The following is a 21,214-nucleotide window of genomic DNA, read 5'->3' as shown; positions in this document are numbered from 1 at the left end:
CAAGTACACATTTTACTGTTGCGTTAAACAGAGGCTACAGTTAAGGAATTGCGCCCAGTAAATCCTCCCCGGCCAGGATACGAACCCATGACATAGCGCTCGCGGAACGCCAGGCTAGTGTCTTACCACTACACCACGGAGACTGACAGTTAAGAGGTGGGACCAAAGAACCTAAGCTTAATCCTCCACCCCAAGCATAACTGGCGAGTACACACACACACACACATTCAACGGAAATAAAAATTTAACCAGTGTATATATATGAAACTATAATCTCAATTTGTTTTTGTTTTCTTAGTAAGTATTAAATAACAGTAATATTTTTTTATTTACTAAAGCAAAAAAAGAAAGAATAAGAGTGTAGTATAAATATACTGTATACAGTCACCCAGGCCGCAGAGCTGGATTAGACACGCGTGGACAATTTTAAGCATCCTAAAGAATATTATTTTAAGTTGGGAGTTGTTATTACTATTTTTTTCTTAACTCAGTTGTAAGAAAAAAATTCACCAGATAAGAGATTTCTTGAAATTTGAGGGTAGAAAAGAATCGTATTGTTGGTCAATGTTTGGTGAATCTTCGGAAAATTTAAGTGTACTCCAACCCCAACCCACATACACTAAATGATGTTGTTAATAATGAACTAAAGAAAGTCCACTTATGGATGTCAATCAACAAACTAACACTTAACATAGAAAAGACCTACTACATCCTATTTGGAAGCAAATCTACAAATGCAATTCAGCTTCAGATTGACAATGTAAACATTAGCAATAAAAATGATGGAAAGTTTCTTGGCATATTCCTAGACAAGAGACTCAACTTCAGTACCCACATACAACACATAACTAAGAAAGTATCTAAAACAGTTGGTATACTCTCCAAAATCAGATATTATGTTCCTAACTCTGCTCTCATCTCTCTATATTATGCACTAATCTATCCCTATCTCAACTATGGTATCTGTGCATGGGGTTCAACCACTGCAAACCACCTCAAGTCCATCATCACCCAGCAAAAATCTGCTATCAGAATAATATCAAATTCTGCTTTCAGACAACACACAGCCCCCTTGTTTAACTCCCTAAACATGCTAAACATAATCTCACTCCACAAATTCTCTTGTGTCAACTACATTTACAAAACCCTGTTCTTAAATGCAAATCCTTGTCTGAAACTCTTCCTGGACAGATGTAATAGGACCCATTATCACCACACCAGAAATAAATATCTCTTTGATATCCCCAGAGTTAAACTTAATCTGTGTAAACACTCTATGCAAATAAAGGGACCCAGTTTATGGAACTCACTCCCTACTGAATTGAAAAGCTGTCCAACTTTTACATCATTCAAAATCAATACTAAAAAGTACCTAATTTCATCTTCATAGTTTTTCACTTTTTGCCTTAAAATTGCACTGTATCAATTGCTACCCAATCTCCCAACCTTTATGTTCCCAATTTGAACATCTTTACCATTGTGATCATTGCTGTTTTCTTATATGTGCTGCCAAACTGTTGTATGGTGTTTATAAATCTTGTTTATCTGTATCTTTTGCTACCCAGTCTCCCAATCTTTATGTACCCATTCTGAACATCTTTACCATTGTGATCATTGCTGTCTTATATGTGCTGTCAATCTGCTGTATGGTGTCTATTAATCTTGTTTAAATTACTAATCAAACTGTCAATGTAATCAATCAGAGCTTCAATATAACAATGTGCTTTAATATACTTACTTATCTCTCTCATCTCATTTTTCTCTTGTAATGTATCTTTATCATTTATCAATTCTGATTGAAATTACCTACTTAAAATTATCTGCTAGATTAAGGACCTGCCCGAAACGCTGCGCGTACTAGTGGCTTTACAAGAATGTAAATACTGTACTATCCAAAGTATTCTCACAAACCCAATGTACCTTCTTGTATATATATAAATAAATAAATAAATAAATAAAGTGTAGAAAGAAAAGTGTCAGCGTACCTAACCGATGGAATGCATTAGGCAATGATGATGAGGAGGCAGACTCCTTACGCAGTTTCAAATGTAGATATGATAGAAACCAATTGGCTCAGGAATCTATACACCAGTTCATTAACAGTTCAGATGCGGGACCAAAGAGCCGAATCTCAATCCCCCAAATACAACTAGGTGAGACACTATACACTATATTTCTATTTTTTAGTAAATATATAATATTATTTTATTTACTTAAACAAAAAAAAGAGAGAATAAGAATTTTAGTTTTATATATACTGTATACAGTCAACCGGGCAGCAAAGCTAGATTATACACGTGTGGACAATTTTAGGCCTTCTGGAGAATATTAAGTTAAGAATTGTTGTCATTATTATATTTTTAACCAAGCACCTGGTTCACACAGTATGGTCTTTTTTAGCCCAATTATTAAATATATTCTCATCCATTTAATTTAATATTTGGAAAATTCCTACCTTTTTTATGGTGCTTCGAAATTTATTTGTTCTCTTTCTTCACTTTTTATACTTTTATTTGTGTTAATTGTTGTGAAAATTGCCAAAGTTGCCAGAATTACCGCAAGGGAACCAGCTATGACATGTAGTGAACCCATAACATATTTCATTTTACCATCAGTCATTCCAACTGCAACTGATTCCATATATGGTATTTTGTTATACATATTCATAATAGATGTTATCGTAATGAACAGACATAAAATAACTAATACAATAAGTATAAAATATGTGAATATTTTATTCCCGAACATATATGTTTTTTGTATTTTTTATATAGAAACCGCAAAGTTAAATTAGACCCATGTGGTTTATTTGAGAAATTGTACCAAAGGACTAGTGTCTTCTAGTTCCATACAGAACAACATGACGCCTTAAATAACTGATATGGTGAAAATATCTTTTGGTTTCCTTCCAAATAACTGATATGGTAAAAGCATCATATTATCCCCCCTTCTTTTCCATTACGTGGAATTTGTTACAGGCGTTTCATGAATGATAGAATCAATTGTTTAAGGGAATTTCCACAAATTGATGTCAAGATGAAAGATATAAAGATTTCCAAGCAATAAAATAAGAATCAATCGATTTGCTTTGATGTTGGAATTTGGAGGTGTAATGGTTTATTAGACTGGTGGAATTTGTAACAACAAGGAACATTTTTAGTTCTTTCCAGTCTTTTATTTCCAGAGAATTTTATAAAGAAGTGATCATGTCTCGGTTCTCAATGTAGATATGATATAGCCCATTAGGCTCAGGAATCTGCACACCAGTTCATTGACTGTTGAGAGGTGGGACTAAAGAGCCGAAGCTCAATCCCCCCAAGCACAACTAGGTGAGTACAACTATGTGAGTGTGCACACACACACAATGGATAATAAAAGTATCAACCATTATATATGAAACTATACTCAATATTTTCTTTTTTTAGTATAATATTTTCTTTTTTTATTAAGTATATATTATTATTATTATTTTATATAAAAAAGAAATAATAAGAGTTTAGTTTTATATATACTGTAATACAGTCAACCAGGCCACAAAGTTTGATTAGACTCGTGTGGAGAATTTAAGGCATCCTAAAGAATATTAATTTAGGAGATGCTTCTTTGACACTTTACTTTCTACACTCAAGTTTTCCAAAGATTCACCAAACATTGACAAAGAGCATGATTCCTCTCAGCCTTCAGATTTCATGAAATCTCTTTTCTAATGTATTTATCTCTTACAACTGAATCAAGAAAAAAATTAATAATGACAGCAACTCATAAATTAGAACAATTTCTTGAAGTTCTCGTTCTATGTAATTTTTGGCATAACACAGCTGATTTTTTTGTCATCATAAGTTTTTAAAGAAATTTTCATGCACATCCCAGGGTAGATGACACAAAAATCAGCATGAAAATTATCTCTGCTGAAGACATTGAAAAACTACAAGCAGATGTCAACAAAGTTTTCGACTGGGCAGCAGATAATAACATGATGTTTAACAGTGATAAATTTCAGGTACTCAGGTACGGCAAAAATCTGAAACATAATACAGGGTACAAAACACAATCGAATCTTCCCATAGTAGAAAAACAGCATGTCAAGGATTTGGGAATAATAATGTCCGACGATCTAACGTTTAGGGAGCATAACCAAGCAAATATCGCGTCAGCCAGAAAAATGATCGGATGGATTACGAGAACTTTCAAATCCAGGGATCCCATCACAATGGTTGTACTCTTCAAGTCACTTGTGTTGTCCCGTCTCGAGTACTGCTCTGTACTTACTTCCCCCTTCAGAGCAGGAGAGACTGCTGAAATAGAGGGAATACAGAGAACATATACGGCACGCATAGACGAGATAAAACACCTAAATTATTGGGATCGTCTCAAAGCTCTCCAAATGTACTCTCTAGAAAGGAGACGAGAGAGATACCAAATAATATACACATGGAAAATACTGGAGGGTCAGGTCCCAAATCTACACAGTAAAATAACAACGTACTGAGGTGAACGATATGGAAGAAAATGCAAGATTGAACCAGTGAAGAGCAGAGGTGCCATAGGCACAATCAGAGAGCACTGTATAAACATCAGAGGTCCGCGGTTGTTCAACGTCCTCCCAGCGACTATAATCAATATTGACGGAACAACCGTGGACATCTTCAAGAGAAAACCGGATGGTTTTCTAAGAGAAATTCCAGATCAGCCGGGCTGTGGTGGGTATGTGGCCCTGCGGGCCGCTCCAAGCATCAGCCTGGTGGACCAGACTCTCACAAGTCGAGCCTGGCCCCGGGCCGGGCTTGGGGAGTAGAAGAACTCCCAGAACCCCATCAACCAGGTATCAACCAGGTAAGGTGCCGACCAATGACTGTACCACATCCTAGTGTAAGGTGCCAACCAATGACTGTACCAAATCCTAGGGTAAGGTGCCGACCAATGACTGTACCAAATCCTAGGGTAAGGTGCCGACCAATGACTGTACCAAATCCTAGGGTAAGGTGCCGACCAATGACTGTACCAAATCCTAGTGTAAGGTGCTGACCAATGACTGTACCACATCCCTGGGTAAGGTGCCGACCAATGACTGTACCAAATCCTAGGGTAAGGTGCCGACCAATGACTGTACCAAATCCTAGGGTAAGGTGCCGACCAATGACTGTACCACATCCTAGGGTAAGGTGCCGACCAATGACTGTACCAAATCCTAGGGTAAGGTGCCGACCAATGACTGTACCAAATCCTAGTGTAAGGTGCCGACCAATGACTGTACCACATCCTAGGGTAAGGTGCCAACCAATGACTGTACCAAATCCTAGGGTAAGGTGCCGACCAATGACTGTACCAAATCCTAGGGTAAGGTGCCGACCAATGACTGTACCAAATCCTAGGGTAAGGTGCCGACCAATGACTGTACCAAATCCTAGTGTAAGGTGCTGACCAATGACTGTACCACATCCCTGGGTAAGGTGCCGACCAATGACTGTACCAAATCCTAGGGTAAGGTGCCGACCAATGACTGTACCAAATCCTAGGGTAAGGTGCCGACCAATGACTGTACCACATCCTAGGGTAAGGTGCCGACCAATGACTGTACCAAATCCTAGGGTAAGGTGCCGACCAATGACTGTACCAAATCCTAGTGTAAGTGCCGACCAATGACTGTACCACATCCTAGGGTAAGGTGCTGACCAATGACTGTACCACATCCTAGGGTAAGGTGCTGACCAATGACTGTACCACATCCTAGGGTAAGGTGCTGACCAATGACTGTACCACATCCTAGGGTAAGGTGCTGACCAATGACTGTACCACTGTGAGGAGATGGTTCACCAGCTCACTTACAATAGTGCTCTTATGCCTGTGGGAGCCAGTACACTTGTTAAGTGCACTTGTTAAATGGGCGGACTTAAGTTTGGTAACCAGCAACTGAAACATCTAGTGTTTGGGCTCATGTGAGAGCCCCAGTCATCAGCAGTTCATAAATGTTACCCTGGCCGGGGTGGCATGTCTGGGACAGTGCTAGAGCTGATAGCATCATCTCATTGTATGGCATCTAGCCAGACAACTTTGCGTGGGAACAGCTAGGCCCAGGCGTGGGTGAGCTGTGGGCCTCCCACGCTCGCTGGCCACTTGAGTCGTTGTCATGGAAAAAGCCGCCATCTTAGTAAACATCTTGAGCCGCCATGTTGGTCGGCCATCTTGGAGTTGCCCTAGGGGCTATGCTACACCGTCGCTGATTGGATGAGAGGGGTAGGCCGCTGTATGCCTTCCTCTCATTGGTTATTTCGAGAAGGACGCGGGAGTCGTCGATGTGAGCATCATTCTGAACCCAGCTGCCACCTTGTCAAGACGCTCTCTGTACTCAATTCGGCCAAATTGAAGTATAGGGCATCGTGGTGGCTGGACTACTCAACTGCTGATGCTTCCTGCTTCACCTACAACAGCGGTCGTCACAGAATCCGGCCGAAGTCGTCGCTTGGAGGGGTTTAAGACATTGTATACAGGGGGTAGAGGTACAGTGATCTGAGATTGTGGGGGAATGTGCATACGAGCAGCAACAGACTCGTAGATCCCATACCAGTGATGATTAGACTTGCTAGTGCTCTGTAGCAGTCGATGGGAACGGGGAAATTCGTGTCAGTGTTAAGGCAAATTTCCCATGTTTGTGTGAGACGCTATCGTTGTGCGCGTCACCTGGGTATGAATGCGACTCACTGGTGAGTCGAGGGTGCGAACTCAGCCGTGTTGAGTGGGAGGGGTTCGAGTGTGCACCAATTTTTCGAATAAATACCACGTAAGGTACTACCGCCGCTTACGCCACTTGGAACGAGCCAGCCACCTATAGCGGGGTGCCTGATGTATGGGAATGGTGTGTAAAGCCGGCAGTGTGAATGAGTAAGTACCTATGTGTGTATTTCTGGTGATTAGTAGTCTCTAAAGCTTGAATTCGAGGTCAAGTGTTCCGTCACATTGTCACGCAGCACCTGTTCAGGTGGAGTGAATTGTGGGCGAGGAGTTAATCACCTTTGTTTCATCTTGTCAGTCCAGAGGGACTTAAGTCTGGTGTACACAGACGCACAGTGTGTGTGTGTGTGTGGGTACACACGGGAACAGAGTATACATAGATTAGCCAAGGACTGAGAGGATGTCCATGTAATAATTATATTATTCCATTGTGGTAGTCATTTTTGATCGTCCGTGGGATGGAGTGATATCATTTCCATGTGTGGTCTTGCAGGTGTGGAATTCCAACACTGAGCGCTCAGGTATGTGTAACGCCAGTGATTCCTGGCAATGATTATTGTGGAGTGTACCACAGTGTGGTCTTAAATTCTTGTATTGTTCCCAGGGCCATGACAAGTGTGATTTATATTTATATATATATGTATTAACGTAATTTTGGTGAGTTTTGGTGAGTGACGAGGCTGTCTGGAGAGACCGTCATCGCTCTATCGAGTAACGTAACTCTCGAGAGTGTTTATCGGCATGCGTGATCGATAAATCACTCACCCATGTGATTTAAGGAGTGTGAGATTCTCCTTAGTGTTCCCAATAGCGTTTGATAGCTGTAGGCTACATGTGTCAGCAGTAAATATATATATATATATTATAATATATATATATATATATATATATATATATATATATAATATATATAATATATATAATATATATATATTGTCGTACCTAATAGCCAGAACGCACTTCTCAGCCTACTATTCAAGGCCCGATTTGCCTAATAAGCCAAGTTTTCATGAATTAATGTTTTTTCGTCTACCTAACCTACCTAACCTAACCTAACCTAGCTTTTTTTGGCTACCTAACCTAACCTTACCTATAAATATAGGTTAGGTTAGGTTAGGTAGGGTTGGTTAGGTTCGGTCATATATCTACGTTAATTTTAACTCCAATAAAAAAAAATTGACCTCATACATAATGAAATGGGTAGCTTTATTATTTCATACGAAAAAAATTAGAAAAAATATATTAATTCAGGAAAACTTGGCTTATTAGGCAAATCGGGCCTTGAATAGTAGGCCAAAAAGTGAGTTCTGGCTACTAGGTACGACATATATATATATATATATATATATATATATATAATATATATATATAATCGTAGTGTCACGGTGCCCAGTGTTATTGTGTTATTTACTGTGTGGTGATTGCAATATATTGACCTATGTTCTAGGGGTCATTTGCAACAGTAAGTAAGTGTTGTGCAGTAATCTAATATTTAGAAATTAGAGTACTTGCCGTGTGTGTTATTGAAAGGGGTTGTTATTTGATGGTGATTGTTGCTAGTGTTGAGCAATCACCGTAGGTGATTGCAGTCCAGTAAAGCCATTGTGAGGCAGTATTCTAGAGGGTTCATGTCCTGTATGTTATTTTACTAGGTTCTGCAGTATTGTCATAGCAACCGGATTGTAACGTAAATCACTGTGATTTGTTAGTGTGATTTGTCATTGTCGTGGGTGAACTCGGCTGTAGACGAGTACTTGGGTGCACATATATTCTCCTGGTTATCTGGTGGGACATCGAAGTCCAGTATTCAGTGAGGTGATTGTGAGGCAATTAATATAACGTAACCAAGGAAACGCCCATTGCTTTAAGAGAATTTGTTCTTTGACAATTTGAGTAACGTAGAATGCGTTTGGGTTAATTTACTCTCCTGCAAGCAGCTACAGTAGTCTCAAGGAGCCTAGCCATCAGCGAGATAAGAATTAGAGTACTGTCTGTCGTAATTATCGGTCAGTGGGCCGGGTAATTGACGTGTTTCAGGAAGTCAAATTAATTAACCTCGATCCTTGTTTGATCGACTCACACGAAGACTACATTGTTCCATTAACGTAACGTCGTTATTTATCTGCCCGGAAGTACCGGCACTTGATTGACTCGTGGGAGGAGTAGCGTCATTTTAGAATAACGTAAACGTGGTGCCTAATTACCGTTATTAGCCACCTGAATTGGTCTGAGTATGGAAGGCTTAGACGGAATTCATACCTTAATGTAAATTGCTGAGCCAGTGTGAAAGGTTGCGTATTTTAATTGTTTAATTATTGATCTTGAGGATAGTAATTAATTACTCTAAAGGTAATCACGAGTGATTACCGTTCTCTTAGCACTTTGGACATTGTAAATCAGAGTTTACCATCGCTGAGTGATTAGTAACCGATTAACGTAAATTAACGTAACTAGTAAAGAGATTAATCAGCTGTCTGGAAGTACAGGGATTAATGGGATTTTCTCATTGAATGCTCGACGGGTAGAGTGTTGTGTAATTTCCGCGTTACTAGTGACAGTTGTAAGAGTTGTTAATTTAACGTAAATGTTACCTTGTTATTAACGTAAATGTTATTGTGTTATTAACGTAAATCAATTGTTATTGATTGTTGATCGTCCGTGGGACGTAGTGTTAAAGTAAGGATTAATTTGAGGAAGGGTGCTGGAGTTGCTAGTGAACCCATTAGTGATTGTTGTCATTGAAAGACTACTGATTTGATTGCATTGCAACCGCTGTTGCAGGAGTAGACTGCACTGAGGCGTAGAACAGTTAGGAGGTTACTGGAGTCGTGTTTCAGAACCTACTGTGTCATTTGTTGTAATTGTGATTATAGATCTGTTAGTTCTTGTCTCTTGTTGATTCCTCTGTGGTCACGCTTATGTTCGAGTTAGTTCATTATGCAGTCCGAGGGGCTGGTGTCTAGCTGTCATTGATAGTGTCACAGGAAGGATCTCGAGTAATGTCATTGACATTTTGTTTTGTTGTAGTAGTTAGTACTTTATTGAATAAACTAAGTTGTTATGGTTAACGCTGTCTTTTCGTTACACCCCCACACATTATTATTGTTATGCAAATGTTCTTCACACTCGACTAATAAAGTTGAGACTAGTTCTGAGCTTTGGATCAAATATACGGCACCACACAACAATAAATTATTGTTGTGAGAGCCCTTGACTTACTCGTTAGATTCGCTTTGGCGAATGGCGAAGGTCAGCGGCCTAAGAGAGGGGATTTAAATTTTCATTGGGGTCTCGGCGTTTGCTCGCGCCTAGTCAATGGTTCATACATGGTCCCAAAGTGAGGAATGAGCTGCTTACTACACTGGTATGTTAGCTAAGCAAGTCCTTCCTCAGGCGACCTAGTTGAATATCACGACAGGAATAAAGGTTAAAGAATAAAGAAAATTCTTAGAAATTTTCAGAGCTAAAATTCCTTATACCAATTACAATTTATTCCAAAACTTCTCACAAGTTACAAACTCTCACAACCACATCCTAGTGTAAGGTGCCGACCAATGACTGTACCACATCCTAGTGTAAGGTGCCGACCAATGACTGTACCACATCCCAGGGTAAGGTGCCGACCAATGACTGTACCACATCCTAGGGTAAGGTGCCGACCAATGACTGTACCACATCCCAGGGTAAGGTGCCGACCAATGACTGTACCACATCCTAGGGTAAACTGCCGACCAATGACTGTACCACATCCCAGGGTAAGGTGCCGACCAATGACTGTACCACATCCTAGTGTAAGGTGCCGACCAATGACTGTACCACATCCCAGGGTAAGGTGCCGACCAATGACTGTACCACATCCCAGGGTAAGGTGCCGACCAATGACTGTACCACATCCTAGGGTAAGGTGCCGACCAATGACTGTACCACATCCCAGGGTAAGGTGCCGACCAATGACTGTACCACATCCTAGTGTAAGGTGCCGACCAATGACTGTACCACATCCCAGGGTAAGGTGCCGATCAATGACTGTACCACATCCTAGTGTAAGGTGCCGACCAATGACTGTACCACATCCTAGTGTAAGGTGCCGACCAATGACTGTACCACATCCCAGGGTAAGGTGCCGACCAATGACTGTACCACATCCCAGGGTAAGGTGCCGACCAATGACTGTACCACATCCTAGGGTAAGGTGCCGACCAATGACTGTACCACATCCTAGTGTAAGGTGCCGACCAATGACTGTACCACATCCCAGGGTAAGGTGCCGACCAATGACTGTACCACATCCTAGGGTAAGGTGCCGACCAATGACTGTACCACATCCTAGGGTAAGGTGCCGACCAATGACTGTACCACATCCTAGGGTAAGGTGCCGACCAATGACTGTACCACATCCTAGGGTAAGGTGCCGACCAATGACTGTACCACATCCTAGGGTAAGGTGCCGACCAATGACTGTACCACATCCCAGGGTAAGGTGCTGACCAATGACTGTACCACATCCCAGGGTAAGGTGCCGACCAATGACTGTACCACATCCCAGGGTAAGGTGCTGACCAATGACTGTACCACATCCCAGGGTAAGGTGCCTACTATAATTAAGTAACCATGTTGATTTTAGTGGGTATTGTCTATCAGTCTGGGGGCCAGATTCACGAAGCAGTTACGCAAGCATTTACGAACCTGTCCATCTTTTGTCAATCTTTGACGGCTTTGTTTACAATTATTAAACAGTTAATGAGCTCCGAAGCACCAGGATACTGTTTATAACAATAACAACAGTTGATTGGGAAATTTTCATGCTTGTAATCATTTTCATGCTTACAATCATTTTCATGATTGTAAACTGTTTAATAAATGTAACCAAAGCCGTCAAAGATTGAGGAAAGATGTACACGTTCGTAAGTACTTGCGTAACTGTTTTGTGAATCCGGATGCAGGATATCACTGCTATCGTACTCTGCTGACGATAGACAAAAACTGGTCGATGCTCGTTTGTCTAACTTAGAAAACCTTCACTTTGTCATCTTAGCTATTGATGCTGATGTTGTTAAAGAGGAGAAAACCTACACATTTACACGCTTGTATTCTCTATAAAACATGTTAATGTTTACGCTTCCTTCCATAGTGCACATGTAAAGATTCATTAATTGTTAGGTCCGGTTTTGGTGAGATCGCTGCACAGTTCCCTCGCTCTCACACGTAATGACCAGTGACCTCCACACTATGAATACCAGCCACCAAAATGCCTCCTCCAGTTACAGGTCATTGTCCTCTACAGTTAAGGTTTCTACACTTATTGCGGAATAAACTCCTTTAATTTAAACGTTTGTTCAAGCGTGAGAACGGGCGAGATTTTTGGAAACAACCGGAATTAATGTTCATAATTATTTTAACGAAGCATTCTACTGTTCTTCTTTAACATAAATTTTTGTGCCTTATTTTTCTCTATGTCCACATACAATTGTTTTTTTATTATCTTTAAAATGATAGCCTAAGCATTAATTTTTACACTGAATTGGTATCACTAGATGGATGCGAGTACTTAATTAGCCGAGTTGGTAACACTGGGGTGTTGACTTTGGTGGAGCCTCAGCCAATGGCCGGTCATATGTGCTGTGTTGGTGTGAGTAGTTGTGTTGCTGCTCCTCCTCCCACCTTCAGTGTCACAACGTGAGATGAAGTGTGTTGACGTATTTAAATGAATATTCTTCAGGGAAGACTATAGTTAAACTGTGAAAATAATTTGGGGACTGTATAACCAACTGCTTTAATAACTTTGTGTAGATATAGTAGTTGCCAAATGCAGTAGTTCTCTTGGAGTGAGCAGAGTGTATTCACATTCTATTTGTGAAAAGACACTGTGATTGGTGTAATTGTGCAGTATAAGTAGATAAATATTAAAATGGTTGTAATTATTTGCCGACGCTGTATGGAGGAAATATAATGTTGGAGGGAATGTACGAGCCGAACAGCGTACTGCTCTCGCGGTCTATGCACGCTGTAAATACCGCCTTCCTTGCCAAGTGATCTTTCTTTATTGAGCAACTCGTTGGTGTTTGGTGTCTTGCAGGAATGGCATAACAGTACAGTGGATGCCACATTTAATCTGGAGAATGTAATTTTGGTCCATCTCTATTATGGGTTAAGTTGGCTTCTGTGTAGACTTTAATAACGCAGCGTTGAAACGACAAAGTAATTGCTGTAACGCGCCCCGCCAATGGCAGGGAGTTTGTACTATTTAAATATACATTGATGTCTGGATTTATCGCTGACCATTAGGCCAGTTCTTGATAATGCGACTTGTGTGTATTTAAAATATATACCAGCTCGTTCTTAGTCGGTCGGCTTGTCATTGTAGGTGAACTTAGTGTTGTGAAGGTAATATAACGACTGTGTAGTTGTAAGTAGGCGGAGTTTTCCCGTCAGGTTTTGGCACGCTTAGTAAGTTACATATACACCTAATGACAATGTGGTATTTGTATATCTATCGGATCTAAATTAAGTTTGCAAGATTCCAGTATTAACTTGCACGGCATTATTTACAGATTATACTGTGCTCCCGATTCTTGCAGAGGCAGGTGTTGCATAGTTCAGTGTGGTGTGGTAGGTCTGGTGAATGTTAGATTTCTATCTGCCCAAACATCCCCACCCAATGAGCGATGACTGGTGGCGCTAGTTACGCTCCATTCCCTATTTTAAGAACATTATTTTTCTTTTTGAAATAACTACTTTAATTGTAGTTTTTGAGTAGTTGTATTGTTGATTTATGTAATTTGAATAGAAGTGCAGGAACTGGTTAAGCTTCGACACCTCCCCCGACCCACATAGTCTACCCATCTTTCATAACATTCTTCACCTAATACCCTTACCAACTAATATTTTCATATCCCCACCCGCCATCCCTGGCGTCACATAACAGGCCATCGGCCGACACAGCCCTGACTGGGGCCATGTCACGCATCCACAAATAATCATCCTCGCCATCAAATTGTAAACACGTTTATTAAAGTACTGACACTTTACCTATCACTGTAATGCCTGACATAGACCAGGTATTTTCATGACTTGACTGCCATAACGACCCGTGTAGTTGTACCTAGGAAGATGAATACAAAGCTGGCTAGTGGTCACGAGGTGGAGGACATGAGCGAGGAGTGGCTGGCCAGGATGGAGCAGGAACAGACGCTCTACAACAAAGGTATGGTCCGCCTCAGGCCCGGAGGCTGGCTCTACCCGACGCTCTTCACCAAATATGCTGACGCCATCTACAACTACAAGGTGTAATGTCTTTATTGTTACTGATGACACTTGAATATGGGTAATGTACTTGGTCGGGAGGGTGGGGGTGAACGGTGCCCAGATCACTCTCCCCTGATATATATGTGGGTGTCAAATGTATACACTTGTATGTTCTCTATAATGTATACTACAATAATGTTGTTCTCTTCAGTTCACTGAAGGTGACGTACTTGTGATGGGAATGCCCAGGTCTGGGACGACCTGGATGTTGGAGTTGGTGTGGACGATGCTTCACAACCCCGACCTGAACCAGAGGGGCAACCTGCCCATCTTCATCAGAGCACCGCATATAGAGTAGGACAATCTTGGTTTATCAGTGTGATTGTCTTGGTAACGCCCGGGACTAGGGCTATAATACTGTATAGTCTGATTGCTCCTAATAAATCGGTAGGTGTGGTTAAAAGATTAATTAGTGTTTAGCTGCTTAGTTCTAAATGAGCCCCGGTTTAGATCGCATTTATGGAAGACTTTTTCGGAATGGTAGTTCAGCAAGCTGCAGTAAATTCGCTAATTTGCAGACGTACCTTAGATTAGTTCCCTTTAATTTTGAAGACCATGTAATATTAGCGAAGATCTTACAAAAGTTCTTTAAAATAGTGTTCATAAATATTCTTAACCATTTTATCTTGGCAGAAAATAAAAATTTTGCCAAGACTTTTGGCACTTTTTTTTTTTTTTTTTTTCTCTCTCTCTCTCGATGACATTTCATAAAACGGTTACTCCTGCTTAACACGGCACCGGATGTGGATAAAATGGTGTGGCAATTTTGGCTGCTTGAGATAAGATCTGTTAATCAGACTGTGTGAAGTATTATTCCTTTTACCATTTCCTGTGTTTGTACTTTACGTTGGTAGAATACAAAGATGGGTTGTTCAGTGGTTGGTTGTTCAGATTAGTGCTAGCAAACAATGTTTTTTTTTTTTTGGGGGGGGGGCGACGGGATTATCAAGGGGAAAGCACAACTCCATTACGACTATATAGCACTTGGGAAGGTCATCTTGATGATTTCGGGGCTTTAGTGTCCCCGCGGCCCGGTCCTCGACCAGGCCTCCAACCCCAGGAAGCAGCCAGTGATAGCTGACTAACACCCAGGTACCTATTTTACTGCTAGGTAACAGGGGCATAGGGTGAAAGAAACTCTGCCCATTGTTTCTCGCCGGAGCCTGGGATCGCACCCAGGACCACAGGATCACAAGTCCAGCGTGCTGTCCGCTCGGCCGACCGGCTCCCTAGAAGATAAAGATACATTTTTGTGAGTTTGTACTTGTCTGTAATAAAGCCTCGCCCCAGCTTGATTTATTAGTTGCAAAAAGAGGGATGGGAATTGTAAATTGGTCATTAAAAGATTGTTTGAGGCGGTGCTGGGCGAGGGGAGATGCCACCTTTTATAAATGTTCCGTGGACACGAGGGGGAAGGGGGGGGGGCTGGCAGACTAAATACTAGTGGTTGCAGGAAATAAATGTCATAAATTTCTTGCTATATTAATAATGGTTGGGATGCTTACCCTGGCTTTACGGTTAAATGCATTTATGAAGTCACTAAAACCTTTCATGAAGGCTTTAATGACTTCAATTTTTGGTATATTTACCAAATTGGTATTTGGACCAATCTTCATGATTGGCCCAAATACTTTGGCTCAATACTGTAGTTACATAAAATCAGGTCATGCATGTGAAGCAATCGCTTTGGATGTCTTGGGTAAATATTTATAACACTTGGTCTTTTGTGTAAGCAAAATTATCATGTCTGACTCTGGTGATTGGTTCTCTTTGTCAGTGTTGGATAATTCAGTTTATCATTGATGCCAAACTGTCCTAAATTAATTTTCACTCGCACACTACATTGTTGTTTTCAGGGAATGGGACCTCTGACAATTAAACCCGTCCCCCTGTATTGGGACGAAGGATGACAATAGTACGTGCAGATGTACAACCTAATTAGAAAAGTAGGGATCAATACTATTGAATTTCGATAAATTAACTTTTCCACTGTAGTTGCAAAGACAAAATAACCTAACCTTTCCTAGGTCTATTACGTGCAATCGGAGGTTTAATAAAGTAAATGTTATACTAGGCATTGGAATACGTTTTTAAATGTTTCCGGACAATAGTACAAAGTTCTACCTAATTGCTTAGAACGTCAATCTTTGTACTATGGTGCACATGGTTTTTGTAACTCTTTAACCAGAGATTAGGTTGACACAATAAGTAGTTAGGGACTGATATCCTGTGACAGAATACAGGCCGTGGGTATAAGAACAAAGGCAACTGCAGAAGGCCTGTTGGCCCATACGAGGCAGCTCCTATTTATAACCACCCAATCCCACTCATATACTTGTCCAACCCGCGCTTGAAACAATCGAGGGACCCCACCTCCACAATGTTACGCGGCAATTGGTTCCAAAAATCAACAACCCTGTTACTGAACCAGTATTTACCCAAGTCCTTCCTAAATCTAAACTTATCCAATTTATACCCATTGTTTCGTGTTCTGTCTTGTGTTGATACTTTTAATACCCTATTAATATCCCCTTTATGTCCATTCACCCACTTGTAAACCTCTATCATGTCACCCCTAACTCTTCGCCTTTCCAGTGAATGCAACTTAAGCTTTGTTAATCTTTCTTCATATGAAAGATTTCTAATTTGGGGAATTAACTTAGTCATCTACGCTGGACACGTTCAAGTGAATTTATATCCATTCTATAATATGGCGACCAAAACTGAACTGCATAATCTAAATGGGGCCTAACTAGAGCAAGATAAAGCTAGAGAACCACACCAGGTGTCTTGTTACTAACGCTGCGATTAATAAATCCAAGTGTCCGATTTGCCTTATTATGAACATTTATGCATTGATCCTTTTGTTTTAAATTCTTGCTAATCATAACTCCCAGATCCCTTTCGCAATTCGACTTCGCAATCTCAACACCATCTAGCTCGTATCTTGTAACCCTATCATCATTACCTAACCTCAGAATTTTACATTTATCAGCATTAAACTGCATCTGCCAATCCTTCGACCATTTCAAAACCCTATCTAGATCAACTTGAAGTGATAGTGAGTCCTCCTCCGAATTTATTTCCCTACCGATTTTCGTATCATCGGCAAATTTGCAAATGTTGCTACTCAAACCTGAATCTAAATCATTTACATATATTATAAACAACAGAAGTCCCAGGACAGAGCCCTGAGGCACCCCACTTACAACATTTTCCCACTCTGACTTGACTCCATTTATAACTCTGTTTCCTTTGGTATAGCCATGCCCTAATCCAGCTTAATATAGCACCCCCAATACCATGAGACTCTAACTTTTTAATCAGTCTTTCATGTGGCACTGTATCAAAAGCTTTGCTAAAGTCAAGGTACACAACATCACAATCCTTACCACTATCAACTGCCTCAACAATGCTAGAATAAAAAGATAACAAATTTGTTAAACATGAAAGGCCATTTATAAAACCATGTTGCGACTCAATATTAATTTATGTTTTTAAAGATGAAGACGAATTTTATTTGCTATTATAGATTCGAGTAACTTTCCCACAATAGACGTTAGGCTAATTGGTCGATAGTTAGACGCAAGTGATCTATCTCCTTTCTTAAAAACTGGTATCACATTAGCAACTTTCCAAAACTCTGGCACTCTGCCTGACTCTATTGATTTATTAAATATGGTTGACAGTGGGTCACAAAGCTCCTCTTTGCATTCTTTAAGCACCCTGGCAAACACTTCATCCGGCCCTGGGGATTTGTTTGGTTTGAGTTTTACTATTTAAGAACATCCTCCCTGGTAACTGTTAAACTCTCAACCTGTCCTCGTCCCCACCCACATAGACTTGTTTGGCTGAAGGCATATTAAGTTCCTCTTTAGTGAATACAGATACAAAATATTTATTAAAAATACTACTCATCTCTTCATCACTATCTGTTATTTGACCTGTCTCAGTTTTTAATGGACCTATCCTTTCCCTAGTCTTAGTACGATATAACTGAAAAAACCCTTTAGGATTTGTCTTTGCTTGCCCTGCTATGCGAACTTCATAGTTTCTTTTTGCTTTCCTTATCTCTTTTTTAACATTTCTAACCAGTTGTACGAATTCCTGTTCTAAAGTGACCTCCCCATTTTTAATCCTTTTGTACCAAGCTCTCTTTTTACCTATAAGGTTCTTCAAATTCTTTGTTATCGACTTTGGGTCATTGGTATTCGATCTATTCAATTTGTATGGTATACTACGTTCCTGTGCTTTGTTTAGAATATTCTTAAATAAGTTATATATTGAATCCACATCGAAATCCCCATTTACGTCACCTATCGCTGGGTTCATGTCTCGCTCCAAGACCGGCCCCCACCCCATACCCAAGACTTTCCAATCAATTTGACCCAAAAATTTCTAAGGCTATTAAAATCAGCTTTTCGAAAATCTGGCATGTTAACAGAATTTTTCCTAACAGAATTTTCTCCTATATCGTCATATATAGGTCATATAAAATATGACCTATAGGTATAGGTCATATAAAATTTGTAACGTGAAGCATAATATTGTTTTAAGATGGTGATAGTTTTGTGACGATAAGTGTTTGGCTTAAATTTCTTTATTACCTCATGATTACCACACGTTTGTGCACGTGATGTTAATGTGTGCTTGAATATGTGAAGTCATGTGTTAACTGTCGGTGCAACATGCGAGATTAGCAAAGAACCATTCATATATCGGTTGCAATATATGAAGGATCCTGTATTTGTGCTTCTGGATGGGTTTATATAAAGAAATGTATTGCTAGAACTTATTGCATAATTGGTGATTTAAGAATAAACTCAAATGTATTTATTCTAAAGTGATTAAATTTAAGTATTTCAGCTCTGGGTAGGTGTAGTAACAACAACAACAACAACAAAACATTTCCAGTTTTTACATGATGCTTGACAGCAAGACCATCAGAAGCACTGTTGAGAATCCTCAGCAGTTCACAGAAATGTTTCGTCAAATGTGTCCAGGCAAGAAGGTTGAAGACGGAGTGTTTCTACAGATTAGCGAGGCTCTACCTGCTCCTAGAGTGATGAAGACCCACCTGCCCAGCACCCTCCTTCCGCCTAGCCTTCTTCAAACCACAAAGGTCCGAGTTGGTTACTGTTCTCTAATGGTTTTATGGGAATAAAATGGTTGGATTTGCAATCACTGCTTCATGAAGCAAGAGTCGTACGGTTTGTAATCAAACGATTAGTATTAGTTAAAATACAGCTACTTAAGATAAATATCGGTAAAATGTTTTTCTCTAATCCTGCCGTTTCTATTCCTTCATTTGAATTGTTTTTAAGTCTAAATCTAAATATTGACAAGACTGTTTTCTTTAATAATTGGATCAAATTTTAAACGTGGGAGCCATGTGTAGTGGACATGTATAGACCCTTTCCTCTCCCTCCTAGAGCTGCCGCCACTTGGGGGTTTACCTATTGACTAGTTTAGTTTTTCCAATAACCCTGCTCGGCCGAGAGCCAGTGGTTTTTATTGCTCGATAAAACGGTGGGTACAAGACGCGCAGGCTTGCACACACCCAGCTTGTCTCGCTCACTGCCGTAACCTGTACATTTAGGATACTTTCCCCTTTTGTTCTAGGATTGGAAGGAGGTTGGAAAGTGAGACTTTTATAATGGGCAGTGTTTTCTGGCTATCTAGTCACTCTACTTTTCACTGGGCGGTTCGTGCTCATCAGTGTCGATCGGATAAGTAACAGTATTTTGTTATTGTCAAGAGTCGGCAACTTAAAGGAAAAGTTCCAAGTAGAATGGGCTATGGAGACCCTAAGTATAAGCTCTTCCAGATCCATTATCTGGATCAGTAACTGATACTAAAGATCTGGGGGATGCATTTGGGTTTTCATTGTGAATTTCAGCCCCGAAGGGCTAGCGGTACCAATTATGGAGCTGGTGGGTTAGTATAGCCCTCCAGGTTTTCAGTTTTCTGTTTGCCTGAGACTTTGGCTGATCAGTGCTGTCGTTGAAGTTTGGTGAGGTGACCTCTTCGAGGTCATCTTGTATCAAGTAGGTGTGATATTTGTGGTGTGGCGAAAGACTCCTACTAAAATTTCCTGGTCTGAAGAGTCTGTAACATACGTAGTTGGTGTCTTTAATCCCGCAGCCTGAGGTAGGCTCGGGTGTCGTGGATTAGTGGTAGAAGCTATTTCAGGAGCATTGGTGCTGTTAGACTTTGTAAACGGCGTCTGCTGGCATTACTGCCGAGATAGTGATGGTAGGAGTGTTGGGAACTGGAGAAGGAAATACTGTTTGTGCCCCGGGCCTTGGGTGGTTCTAGTCTGTTATAGTTTTCGTGGTCGATCTGGTGGTAGTCTGTAGAGTGGAAGTGAAGGCAGTGAGACTTGCGACCAGGGCGGAGGGTATGGTAGCAGTTGTGGCAGCAGAAAGGTCATCAGGTACAACAGGTGTTGGAGTACATTCGCAATTCTACCGATTGATTGATGAAGATTAAGCAACCAAAAAGGTGGCACGGGCATGAATAGCTCGTAAGTGGTAAAATTTAATCGTCGGGCTGCTATCGCGGGGTTGACAGTATTTGAGGGTGTCCAGCTGCTGGATGCCTTTTTTTTACCATAAGAGTGGCAGTGTTGATGGCATCAGTGTGGTTACGAAAGATTCGAGTACTCTTAAAGCTCCTCTAAGGTCGTTGGTTGCTTCACATTCCAGATGGCGGCGAAAAAGTGACACTTGTGATTGTTTGGCAGACGGTGCACTCTGTCGGGGTTAACCAATCTCCCAGTTGCATCTGTAACCTAGACGTATCTACATAACCGAACTGCTATTTACCTGTGGATTCCTTTTGGATATTTAATTTTTTAACTTGGTTGTTCTGAAGATAACATATTACAGAGGGCGAACATTCTGCTACTCTGGTGTAGATAAGCTTTGTTGAGATGAGCTTTTTGGTGATAGTCTTTCATGTACTGTAGGCTGGGTTGGATTATATCAATGGATGACGTGTTGCCAATTTAGCAATTTCATCAGCTTTCTCATTTAAGGGGATTCCCACATGGGACGGGATCCAGTTTAGGGTGATGTTGAGTCTTTTGCCTTTAGTGACTGCTCAGATACAAAATGTTGGTAATTATTTCCACGTAGTCTTTCCACTGCTTTTTTCCTAATATTTGAAGTGCAGCTTT

The 21,214-nt window shown here is 40.6% G+C and overlaps 1 protein-coding gene across 3 annotated transcripts; it reads left to right on the top strand.

Moving 5' to 3' along the window:
* Nucleotides 1-12,316: 12,316 nt before the first annotated feature.
* LOC138349515 (sulfotransferase 1A1-like) lies at nt 12,317-19,285 on the top strand. 3 transcript variants are annotated; one of them, XM_069306163.1, is made up of 4 exons: nt 12,317-12,405; nt 13,836-14,013; nt 14,186-14,328; nt 18,949-19,285. In XM_069306163.1, the coding sequence occupies exons 1-4, from the start codon at nt 12,332-12,334 to the stop codon at nt 19,196-19,198; spliced, it is 645 nt and encodes a 214-aa protein (XP_069162264.1). In that variant the 5' UTR covers nt 12,317-12,331; the 3' UTR covers nt 19,199-19,285. The 3 variants fall into 3 exon arrangements, with proteins under 3 accessions (XP_069162264.1, XP_069162265.1, XP_069162266.1); XM_069306164.1 differs by having other exon boundaries at nt 12,323-12,405; nt 13,826-14,013; nt 18,949-19,282; XM_069306165.1 differs by having other exon boundaries at nt 12,398-12,415; nt 13,826-14,013; nt 18,949-19,283.
* Nucleotides 19,286-21,214: the final 1,929 nt, after the last annotated feature.

The sequence above is a fragment of the Procambarus clarkii genome, chromosome 57, assembly GCF_040958095.1.
Source record: "Procambarus clarkii isolate CNS0578487 chromosome 57, FALCON_Pclarkii_2.0, whole genome shotgun sequence".
Lineage (NCBI taxonomy): Eukaryota > Metazoa > Arthropoda > Malacostraca > Decapoda > Cambaridae > Procambarus > Procambarus clarkii.
Note: the sequence above shows the minus strand (reverse complement) of the source record. Positions and strands in the feature narration are given on the sequence as shown.